Genomic DNA, 11,507 nt, shown 5'->3' on the forward strand with positions numbered 1-11,507 from the left:
CAAATTCCGCAGCCTCCTGAGCACTGCTGAGGATGAGGTCGCCTGCTGCTTGCTGAGAAACTACAGACCTCCCCAGCCCCTGAGGGGACGAGAAGTCAGAAGGAATTAAAGGAGTAAAGCCAGAGTAGCCTCCCTCTGAAACCAAAGGCTGAATGAATAGTTTATATACTTTATGATTTTTAATATTTTTCTTGAGTTGTTTTAACAAATGGGTGTTGTTTTATTGCAGTCATTTCTCACAGACAAGTATGTCCTGAGCTGTGCAGGTTCATTGTCGTTAACAGGTCTGACTGTGTTTGAGTGTGCTGGTTTGGGAGCACTGATCCATTAGCATAGCATGCACAGAGGGCACTGCTAACCTTAAAGGTCAGATGTGGTGAAGGAGTTCCCCAAAATTTGCCACCAACTTACTGAACGGGATCCCTGATATTGGCAGTGTAGGATCTGGCATTATTCTTCTGGTCTCTAACATAACATTTAGCTTCTGTATAAGACTTCACACAGTAATTCTCAAGGAAAAAATATTTCAAGGATGATATAATTTCATTGCTAACTTCTGCAATACCATGCTTACTTTCCTACAAAAAGCAGTAAATGACCAACAGCCTTTAAGTAAAACAGATATTTATATGATCCTGTTATTCTGGCTGCTTCATAGCACTAATCATGTAATGATTCACATGTTTTTTAAAAGCAAATAGTAAGGATTTTGTATATTGCAAGATCATGTAAAGTGGATTAGGTATTCCTGAATTCCACAATGGGTAGTGATGAAATTGTCCTGAAACATGAAAACTGCAAGGTGGAAGTGTATAGAGGGAACTGTTTGTGTCCAGTCTGTTGCATTTGGTGAACAGCAAAGGACTATAATGTTGTATCCATGCAGCATCAGACTTTCCTCTTAAGATCAAGAGGCAGGGTAGCTGTTGCTCCAGACCCTTTCGTATCAGCCATGTTGCACACTGCAGTGTGAACCACATGCTGCATACCTCACTTCTGCACCACCACTGCACCTCACACCAGCACTGCTCAGCTGTGTAATGTCTCCTAGGTGCTGGCTGACCTTCTGGTGTCATAGCTGAACTTGGGTGGTTGCCTTTATATTTCAAGACCAAAGAGAGCAGTCAGAGCAAGCCAAAGAAATCAGAATCAAGTCAGTATCTAATAAAAGATCAGCCCTCAATAGCAATACATTGAAACATCTATTTTTGTGAATTGACTTGAACCTGTGTTTCTCTCAGGAGCTTTTGTTATCTGAATATAATTGATTGGTTTACAACAAATTTATTTTAATCATTTTTAATGAACTTTCCATAGGATGTAGCTTAGGATAGGGAATCCAGTGATTCCTGAAAGAGGCAGCTAGAGGTTTCATGGGCAGCAACTACCACTAATCTCTGTAGTACTTCTGGCCAACTCATCTTCCTTGACTGCTTTCCTTGACTTCGTTTTCTATAGGTTTTATAGGCTCTGCCTGTTACCTCAATAGGACAAACATGAGGGAAATGACAATCAAGATTTATTTTATATGCTGTCTTAATAAGAACAAATTAGACATAGAGACATAGATATTTTAGGTTAGTGTAAAATAGGTGGACTTTTTTGTTTTCTCCTTCCCCAGAATATAGCTCTTACATGCTGCAAGGCCTCCCAGTGCCTTTTGAATGTTTTCTCAAGGAAAGAACACAAAGAGACCATGGGAGAAATAAAAGGCATTTGGCATCAGGAGCAGATACAAGTACTAACCAAAGGGAAAAAATCTGCAGGCACCCTTTTTCTGGCATAGGGAGAAGAATGCAGCTGAAAAGATCCCGGGTTGATTCCTTCTGAATGGGCATGTCAGTAAAGTGTGCACGGAGAAAGCTGGAGTGTGTTGTGTGATTTCATACCCTTTTTTAGACTGTGTGTTGGATCTGATTCCCTGTCATGTGAGTAGCTGCAGAAAGTGAACAAAATGTTTGCAAATTGCACAAAGGATACAAAGTTTGCTTGCCTCAGAAGATAAAATAATAAGGCTACTGCTTCATATCGTAAACAAAAGGTTTATGGAGTTTTTATGTATTGAAAACAGTGGAGTTGATCCAGTGCTTTGACATTTATAAGGATTTTATCAAAATAAACAATGGATTTTATGAATGTGTCTTGTATTTTCTATTGAAGAGCTAAAAGTTTTACAAAGACTTCAGTTTTGTAATTAGTGCCTGCAGCTGCAGTTTTGGAAAAGATTGTCACCCATCATTTAAAGTCTTATCTTTGGGTAGTGTAGTATTAGGTATCTCTTTATGTTCCAAGTGAAATACTTTGGCAGGGGTAAGACATGCAATCAATTGTACAAGTTTCTGATAGTGCATTTTTGAACACACTGTTTTCATAGTAGTACAAATAAGTCTTAGAAGAAGTCATCATTCACAGTAATTCCCCTAATGTGGTGGTGCTCTGTTCATGTTAGATTGATCTACCTGAAAGTTAGTGGTGACATGTGACAGCCTAAAAATGCTCAGTTGCCTGAAATCCTTTGGGAACAGCTTCTCAGCTTAACCATCTGCTGTAAAGTGGGAATATGGACCCAGTCTCAGCACTGAGCACTTGGTTGCATCCTCAGTCACTAATTTCCTCTATGCCCAAGCTGTGCTGAATCTCAAGAAGACTACATGATGTACTCCCAGAGATTTCAATCTCAAGCATGAACTCTGCTCCAGATGGCTTTAGAGCAAACCAGACCGAAATATGTCATCACCTTCCTGGCAGGTCTCTGATCAACTCTTAACCCTCTGACACACTTGAAGCTGTTATAGTAAGAAGAATGAAATGCTCAGTGACCAAAGAACATAGAGCATATTTGGTGAAAATAGCAGCTGTCAGGAATTGTGTCCTGATGGATGGTTGATCACCCATAAACTTATTATCAGAATTAAATAAACCACAGTAGAGCCCTGGGGTCAAATCTGCTGTTTCTGGGACAGGAAGGAAGCAGTGAGCTCTGCTGTGTGCTTTGCTGTCCTCATAGCCTTTACCAGTCATGCTCATGATGTCTTTCATGTTGTACATGTTTAACATCTGCTGGGAACTTTCTTTATGCCTAAGAAAAAAACCTGGGAAGTAGCTGTCTTTCATACACATTCTGCCATACACCCACTTGCTGTGTACCTGTGCTTTGTTGCTTTAGAGATTTGTCTCTCTGTTGCTTCAGGAAACAGGACTTTCCTAACCTTTCAGACATGAACTGGGACCTAAAAGAGGAAAAAAACCCCCAAGTTGCCAATTAATTCATTACAAAATAATTTCGCAGAAATAAAGAACCCAAGTTGCCAATTAATTAATTACAAAATAATTTCGCAGAAATAAAGTGGGATATAGCATATGAATAAAATAACAGAAATACATGTTACACAGTTTTTGTACACTTAATGGAAAGAAAATTAGGGATTAAGATTCTTGTCTCTTTAAATAGGCAAGGAGCAGATTGCTGGAGATCAATCTTGCCTAGCATTCAGGTGTTAAAAGCTGCAAATAATTGACTTGGAGCACCTTTAGGTTGTAACCTCAGCATGAAGGTACAAATGCAGAGGAACCCTGCTCTAGAGATGTGGCTTTTTTATTTCATTATCTATTAACTAGTCTAAAAAAAAGCATGATGACAGTCTCCCTTATCACTCTGCTGTTGGATAGGCTACATCTAACTTCCGACCTGTTACATTTTGTTGCTCTCCTGACAGTCTGATGTTGCTTTCTAGTTTTGATTGTGACGTAAAGAGTTTGTTTCATTTTTAGTTTTGATTACAGTTGCTTGCCTTTGCTCATTTTTCTTTGATTCTTCTTCCCTGGCGTCTCTTTAGGACTTAGGATAAAAACCTAAACTTATAAGACATCCTCCAAAAATACTGTAGTGTTGTATTTCCACCAATGTTCTGCACATATAGATAGCCTGATTGGATTTCATATTGAGTCTTGCTATTTTTTCCTTGTACAGATCTAGCCTAATAGAGATTTGTTCCATGATTTAATCTCTTAGATACTGTTATTTTCATACTTTTTATTTGTGAAGTACTTGACTCTGGACAGATGCCTTTTCCATGTGCCTGCTGTCTTTGTGAGATAGGAGATAATGCTGAAGTGCTTAAGCAAAAATGGTTCTAAATTCATGTTTTGTTTCCTCTTTCTGTCATCCTCACTATCATTCATGTCAAGTACCAGTTTTTACTGTGGTGAAACATTTGCATGTGTGTTCTGCATCTCTTCTCCTGTGCAGCAGAATTTGAGGACAGACAATGGCTCTGACAAGAGAGTATTGGATTGTAATGTGGAAACAAAGATTCCCTGCCTCTGCTGAGCAGAACTGATGTGCTGTACACTCAATTCCTGTGTCTATTTTGTCAAATTTCACCCATATACTTGGGTACATAAATTGAAATAATTTCCAGATGCTCCATACAGTTTCATTTTTCAGATGTAAGTCATACAAGCTACATGCAACAGGTTGCTGAAATATATATTTTTATGAAGATCTGATTTAATTTTATTTTCTAATTTCAAAATAATTTGAATAAAACATCAGATATTTAAGTGTCAACATTTTGCTTCCAGTTCTTTTATTTTCTACAGTAGTATGAATGAATACCAGACAGAAATGTGGTCTCAACAACATAATTTTCTTTGAAAAAAACAGTGCTTGGATTATTTTTGAGGAAAAAAATGAACCCAGTCACTCTTGGTGTTTTGCAGAGAGTTTGTTCCTGCTTTCTGTTTTCCCTTAATCCTGTTTAAACTGCATCTTCTTATATCATTTATGATTTCACAAATACACTGTTTGCTTGGAAATCACTAAAAATCTCAGCATCCAAACTTGTATTCCAAAATTGTTTTAAAACTCTCATGGTTATGTAGAAAGTACCTATGTATGAATGAAAGGATGCCATGTCTCCAGGTCTGCAGATGGCAGAGGCAATCCAAAACCTGAAGATTTAAATAGTTCCTGTTGCCTATTTCATTGCAAATATAGTTATAAATAAGACCAATATCTTACTGTTGTGACAAACTGTATAATAATACAAGAGTCATGGTACCATGCTATTCAACAACATATTAATCTTGTTAAAATGTCTGCAGAGACTACCTGAAGAAATTCCAGCCTGTTGTCACAATGCCCAGAAGAAATCTTGAACCTCTCAAAATCGTTTAGCTCATCTTTGTGACTGGTTCAAGGCACCTTCATGAGAAGAGCAAAGCAGCAGCAAAACCCAGAACAAAGCCCTTCCCCAGTGTTTGCTGCAGCAAACCTCTTAGACTAAATTAGTTTTGAATGAACTGGCTGATAGATAGCAATAACTACATATGGAAAAATAAAAGCAAAAACTTATTTATTAATTGATATTATTTGAGTTGCTGCAATATGGTGTGTAGTATTTTCAGCAGGTATCCTGAGCAAATCCTTGAAATATTCTCTTCTGTACTCACAGACTCATGGTGTTAATGTAATTACTATTTCTACATATTATTCCTAACAATTTTAACAACTGTACTGAACTATCTATATAATATTCTCTTTTTAAATATGTTTATTGCTAAATACAGGATATACTACCTACATGTAATATATGTGTATATATACACACATACACTGGAGAATATATAGGAGGAGCTGGAGGATGACTCTAGGGCAGAGCAGATCCTGTTGAGTACTATGGAGCTGAGCTGATGTTTAGCTTCATCAGCCTCCTGAAATCTGCATCAAAGTCCTGTGCCCAGAGAGGCTTTTATTTTGGTGTGTGGATGGTGTTAGTGATAGCTACATTCAGTACGGAGATATGTGGGAATGCTAATTATATTGAGATGATGCTATTCAGCAGAAGCTGTGTCTCCTGGATGTTGGAGATGACCAGAACTCCTACATTATGGGCAAATGGTGCTGATGATAAAAAAAATCTTCCTCTGAAACACTGAAAAAATCTTTTAATAGGAAAAGATGCCCTTTGCAGATTGCATCTGCCGATAGATGTCACTGTAGATAAGGCAATAGTCGCCTTCACACGGACACAACAGCCACAATAAGACTCCCAGTGTCCTGAAGTTTCAGCCTGTGGAAGAAGAATATGCAATATAACTTATGTATTAAGGATGTCCTGTTGAGTATGATTTATTCTCTTTCTTTAAAGTGAAACAAGGATTGTGAAAAGAAAAATTACTTTCTGATGCATAACAAACGACATTTGAATTTAAAAGATCCTATTTAGGTGAATCTGTGCATTTAAATGATACCGTTTTCAATAAGCAGTTGCAGTCATATAGTTTCACACATGCCTAAAAGTCACATGCCAGGAACAACCACTGGAGGAGCAAGGTACGTTTTTCTGCATTTTCTTCTAGCTGGAAGTTTCCCCAGGCATTAAAAAAGAGTATCTGAGTCATTTGTGTACATGGAGCCTGGATGGTGCATGGCTTCATCAGCACTACCAAGCAGGGTCAGTAGGTCTAGCACATTCTGGCTTGACTGGACTTCCCTAAGCATATGGAAAGCCACTGGGCACAGCATGGGCAGCAGGTCAGACTGTGCTGGTGCCTGAAGTTCTGGCAACATACTCAGACTCAGTGCAAGGACAAATTCTCACGTGCAGACAATACATCTCACAGTAGGAAATCAGCATGAACCAGCTTTGTGTTGTTGTTTTTGGTTTATTTTAAAGGGAATGGTAAAGATTCACATGGAAAAACTGATCAGTTACTTAAACCAGTTTCTGCTTTGGTTTCCAGACAGATTCAGATGAATGGTGGTGCTTATTTCAGCAATGGCACCACTTTCACGACACTCTCTGTGTGAGGTTCCAGAATCTGTTTGTCTACCTGTGTCTTTCGGTTATGAGATATCTAAATATCAGTGCTAGAACTCAAGGCAGAGTCCTTAATTCACCGAGCACACTGTAAATGTAAATGTGCATTAACTGGAAAACAATCTGTGGTGTATTTTCAATGCCATGTCAGTCAGGTGAAGTCCCTGGTGTCTCGAAAAAGGGAAACATTGCACCCATTTTTACAAAGAGAAGAAAGGAGGACCATAGGAACAACTGAACCTCACCCCTGTGCCTGGAAAAATCATGGAACAGATCCTCCTAGGAGCTATGCACATGGAGAACAGAGAGGTGATTTGAGAAAGTCAGGCTGGACTTGCCCTTGGTGAAGCCACCCTGGCTAATCTAATGGCTTTCTAGGATGAAACGACTACAACAGTGGACAAGGGAAGGATTACAGATGTCATCTATCTGGGCTTCTGTAAGGCCTTTGGCACAGTCTCCTACAACATCCTTCACTCTGAATTGGAGAGACTGATTTGATGGGTGGACTGTTCTGTGGATGAGAAATGGACCACAGTATCATCTGGACAGTAGGGGTCAATGGCTCAGTGTCCTGCTGGACATTGGTGGCAAGTGGTGTCCCTCAGGGGTCTGTATTGGGACCAGTACTGTTTTGTGTCTTCATCAATGACAAAAACAGTGGGACCAAGTGTACCCTCAGTAAGTTTGCAAATGACACCAAACTGAGTCTGGCAGTTGACACATCTGAAGGATGGGATGACATCCAAAGGGACCTGGACAAGCTTGAGAATTGGGCCTATGTGAATCCCATGAGGTTTAACAAGAGCAAGTGCAAGGTGCTGCACCTGCTTAGGGCAACCCTAGTATTGATACAGGCTGGGGGATGAACAGATAGAGAATAGCCCTGCCAAGAAGGACTTGGGGGGACTAGTGAATGTGAGGTTGGACATGTCCTGGCAATGTGGGCTCACAGCCCAGAAAGCCAACTGCATCCTGGGCTGTATCAGGTTTTTATAAATTTATTGCATATCTGTCATTTTTACTGATCTGGATTTCCCCTCTGTGTCAGTGTACAGAGGGTGTTTACAGCCTCCACAGCCTCCACCTTTGGGTATGGCAATCAGGATGTAATCTAGCAATCTACCCCTACAGCACGGGGATCTAACAGGGGAGTGGGAACACCCGGGATATCAAAGCTGAACAGCACTTGGGTAAACACACTGCCTAGGTGTGATATTGCTTAAATAATACAGAAGTCTCATGATTGTGCATCACTTTTCCCTAGTGACTGGTGCGTTGCATCATGACGATGTGTTTGGAGGTGTTTGTAGGGACATTCGCGCTAAATTCCTGCTAAAATGGATTGAGATTTAAAAAAAAAAGATTAAGGAATTTTCTCTTGCATCCAGTAATTCATACAAAAGGAAAGAATGACTGACTGAATTGCTTTGTATTGAAATAGAGAAAGTTCCATTTCATTTCCTGAAAAGTGTGTATTGTTTTTCAGTTGTTACTTATGCTGTTATTTATATGTCTGTAGTGGACTTATTTTCTGTTATGGCTTAAGGCTATTTTCAGTCTCTTCAGAATCAGTAGTCATCCCAGCCTGGGCATTTGATCAGCTATTCAGCCTGCACATATTTGAGTGCTAAGATGTGCTTCAGTTCTAGTACTTAGCACTCTTGCAGTGGTAGGCACTGAACAAACATGAGCTAATGTTTCTTTCTGGCACTAAGAGTTACCTTTCCCATTTGGCAAGGAAAAAGCTACCCAGCCAAGGTATAAAAGCACTGACCAAAAGAATGGCTAGATGGTTAAGAAGGACTAATTTAGTTGCATATTCTTGTTTGCTGCCACTTTATTTTCTGAGTTTACAGAGGGGCATGATTTCACACTCACAATGTAAGTCCTACCAAGTTCTATCAGTGAAGAGTTTCTGTTAAAAAACAAAGTCTGGTTCAAAGTCTGCCCATCAAAGCACTTGCAGAAGTAACAGGGATCCCTCAGGCTAAGCAGGGAAAAGCTACCTAGTTCTTGAATGAGTGTGTTAGCTACCAACAGCCCTTACTTTTCCAGAGGGGAATCAAGTGTATTTGCTGTGCTTTGCAGTGAACTTATCAGTGCATCTCGTGGTAAACAAAACAATCCAGGCCACATTTTCTGGTCTTGGAATAAGGGTCATAACATGTCCTGAGTCTGTACAGCTGAACTTTCCTGCATAGATTATTGTACATGATCTGTTGGAAATCATTGTTGCACTTTGTCTAGGCCCTCCTGCAGAGAGCTCTAGCTGACATTTGCCAAAACCACACTGGGGAGCTTCCACTTAACCATGGCAAATACCTGTCCCTCTCCAGTTGCTAGTATGGACACAGCTAACAGTTCTGGTGTGTGCTTGGAGTGCCATGTTCAACAGTGTGACCCAGGGCTTCACTAGCATCTCCCTCTTTTCTAAATCCCACTGGAGAGTCTGTGTGACACCTTGTCCCCACTCTGTCTGGACACTTAAGTCTCCATAAGCTGGCTGCTGTGTGGGCACCACTGCCTCTGGCATTCCCACACAACAGTGGTATTTAGATGTGTCATAAATGAAAGAGGCAGACTGGCATCTGCTTTCTGAAGTTGTCTACTGGATTTAGCCACTGGCATTTGTCCTAAGTTTCATCATAGGTGCCAAAATGCATCTTCTGAATCCTATTTTAAGTCTTTCGTGTGCCTCTCCTTATTTGCAAAACAGGTGGACTCATGCTTGTCACATTCATTCTTGTCTTTCATGTTGTCTTTCAGCAGAAATTCAAGACTTTTGTGACTTTTGTGTCACAGAAGCTAGCACTAAAGTGAATGCTGGTATAATGATGGAAACAGCCACTGTCTTTGTTAGGTATGTGGTCAAATTAGAACCAACTGGTTCTGTGGTCAGAGCCAGGAGCATGCAGGTGAGATTAAGGAGGATAAAAGCACTTAGAAACTGAGCCCCCTCTTCTTTGTCTGTGAGGAAAGAGGGGCCCTCTGTTTTGCAGCCTGGAAAACTGGATGTGTAGGAGTTGACTTTATGCCAGGGCAGGTCGCATATCTGTCTCAGGGAGAACAGTGGAATGTGATTTTGGAAAACTATGTTTTAATGGTAGGTCTGCTCTGGGGGACTGAACTATGTCTAGTATGGAAGTCCTGTGCAGAAACTCTTTTCGTTCCTAACTTTGCATAACTTTACTTTGTGGATTTGCAGTAGTCACATTATGTCAGTATTTTCAAACTGATACTAACTCCTTGCTTAGCCATTTAACATGAAGCTTCTAATTTCCTTGAAGTACCAACTACCTGGAAGATCTTATAGTCAATGGAAGCTCCAGCCCTGTGGCAAGTGGGTCACTTCTGTTGTGATGTTTAGAGATTTGAAAGCATAACCTTTAGGAACAAAGGCTCAGAAGTAGCTGCTGTGTCTTATCATTAGTCTAACCATCTCACTGGAATAACTATATCCCTGTATGCTTGCAGATATGCAGAACAATATGAGCACTGCATATGTCACAGCCTTGAACACAATTAGGTTTTAATGTATGCTCCTTTATACTTACAAATTGTTCTATTGAATCATTTATTTGAATTTAGTCTATGCTCCTTTCACAACTGACACAACTTGCTGCAGTATCACAGAAATAAGATTTCAGAAGTAGATCTAGAGCTTGAGCTCCTCTACATAAGCATCTGGTCTTGCAACTGCTGTTGCAATATCTGTTCTCTACCTCCCTCTCATCAGTCAGATATTCTCAAACGAGTTAAAATGACACTTGAGGAAAGAAAAATGCCTGCAACAGATAGTTGGAGGGAGGACTAAAGGATCACAGGATAGGACAGCAATGTTCATACCAGGGAAACCTGGGAGGCCAGAAGCAGGGTATGACCAGTGAAATAGAAAATAATTCTGTAGGTCTTGGCAGAGCTTTCCTTTGCAATAAGTATCTAAAGCTGTCTGGAGGCTTTCCCTGGAGTCTTTCTCTCCCTTGACCCAATAACAAAAGAATCTATGTGACAATCTTTGCTGTGGGATATGTAAAAGAAATACAAAATGTAACATTGTTAGCTGACAGCCTTGAAAAATCCTGCTTTAACCTTAATGCTGCAGGACTGTTCAAGGGCTAAAAGCACTATGAATAGCTGGATTGTGGCTGTTTCAGGCATTCCTCTTAAATATGTGCATTTTCACACACAGGAGACACAATGGATCCATGGGACCATGCCTACAAAATATGTTGCAGAAGCAACCTGCATAATTGCATGAAGATAACTGAGAATAAAGGGGGTTTTTTTAGAGGATATTAGACCATACTTCACAATGGTGTAAATCAATGGAAGACAGTCTGGTGAGGAACAGGGGAGAATGTGCAGATCTAGCTCCACCCTGAGGAATGCAGGGAAGTCCAACCACTTGCACAGAAAGGGTGTCCCCTTCCTTGGTCTTCCTCATGGGGAAACTTCTGATAAGACAGGGGTGGTGGTTCTATTGCATCAGTTGCTGACAGCTTTTTGTGCCACAACTACCAAATCTGTCCTAACACATTTTTGAAGGGTAAATCTAAATATTTCCTGATGTCACATTGCTGGTGCATCAAGGGTTAGTGTCTCCTTATCGTGAGGAAGCAGTTTGGTTTGAAGGGGCAGCCTAGATGACCAGATTGCCTCAGGTCTCTCCTGGTTAACACC

General features: G+C 40.2%; 1 protein-coding gene across 1 annotated transcript in view; it reads left to right on the plus strand.

Moving 5' to 3' along the window:
* CA13 (carbonic anhydrase XIII) overlaps positions 1 to 109 on the plus strand; it is a gene marked incomplete at its 5' end in the record, with an annotated part of 12,198 nt that extends 12,089 nt beyond the window's left edge. The window contains one exon of the mRNA XM_009076939.1: positions 13 to 109. Within this exon, the coding sequence (XP_009075187.1) occupies positions 13 to 109 (97 nt within the window). The remainder of the gene's footprint in view (positions 1 to 12) is intronic.
* Positions 110 to 11,507: the final 11,398 nt, after the last annotated feature.

The sequence above is a fragment of the Acanthisitta chloris genome, unplaced genomic scaffold, assembly GCF_000695815.1.
Source record: "Acanthisitta chloris isolate BGI_N310 unplaced genomic scaffold, ASM69581v1 scaffold4836, whole genome shotgun sequence".
Lineage (NCBI taxonomy): Eukaryota > Metazoa > Chordata > Aves > Passeriformes > Acanthisittidae > Acanthisitta > Acanthisitta chloris.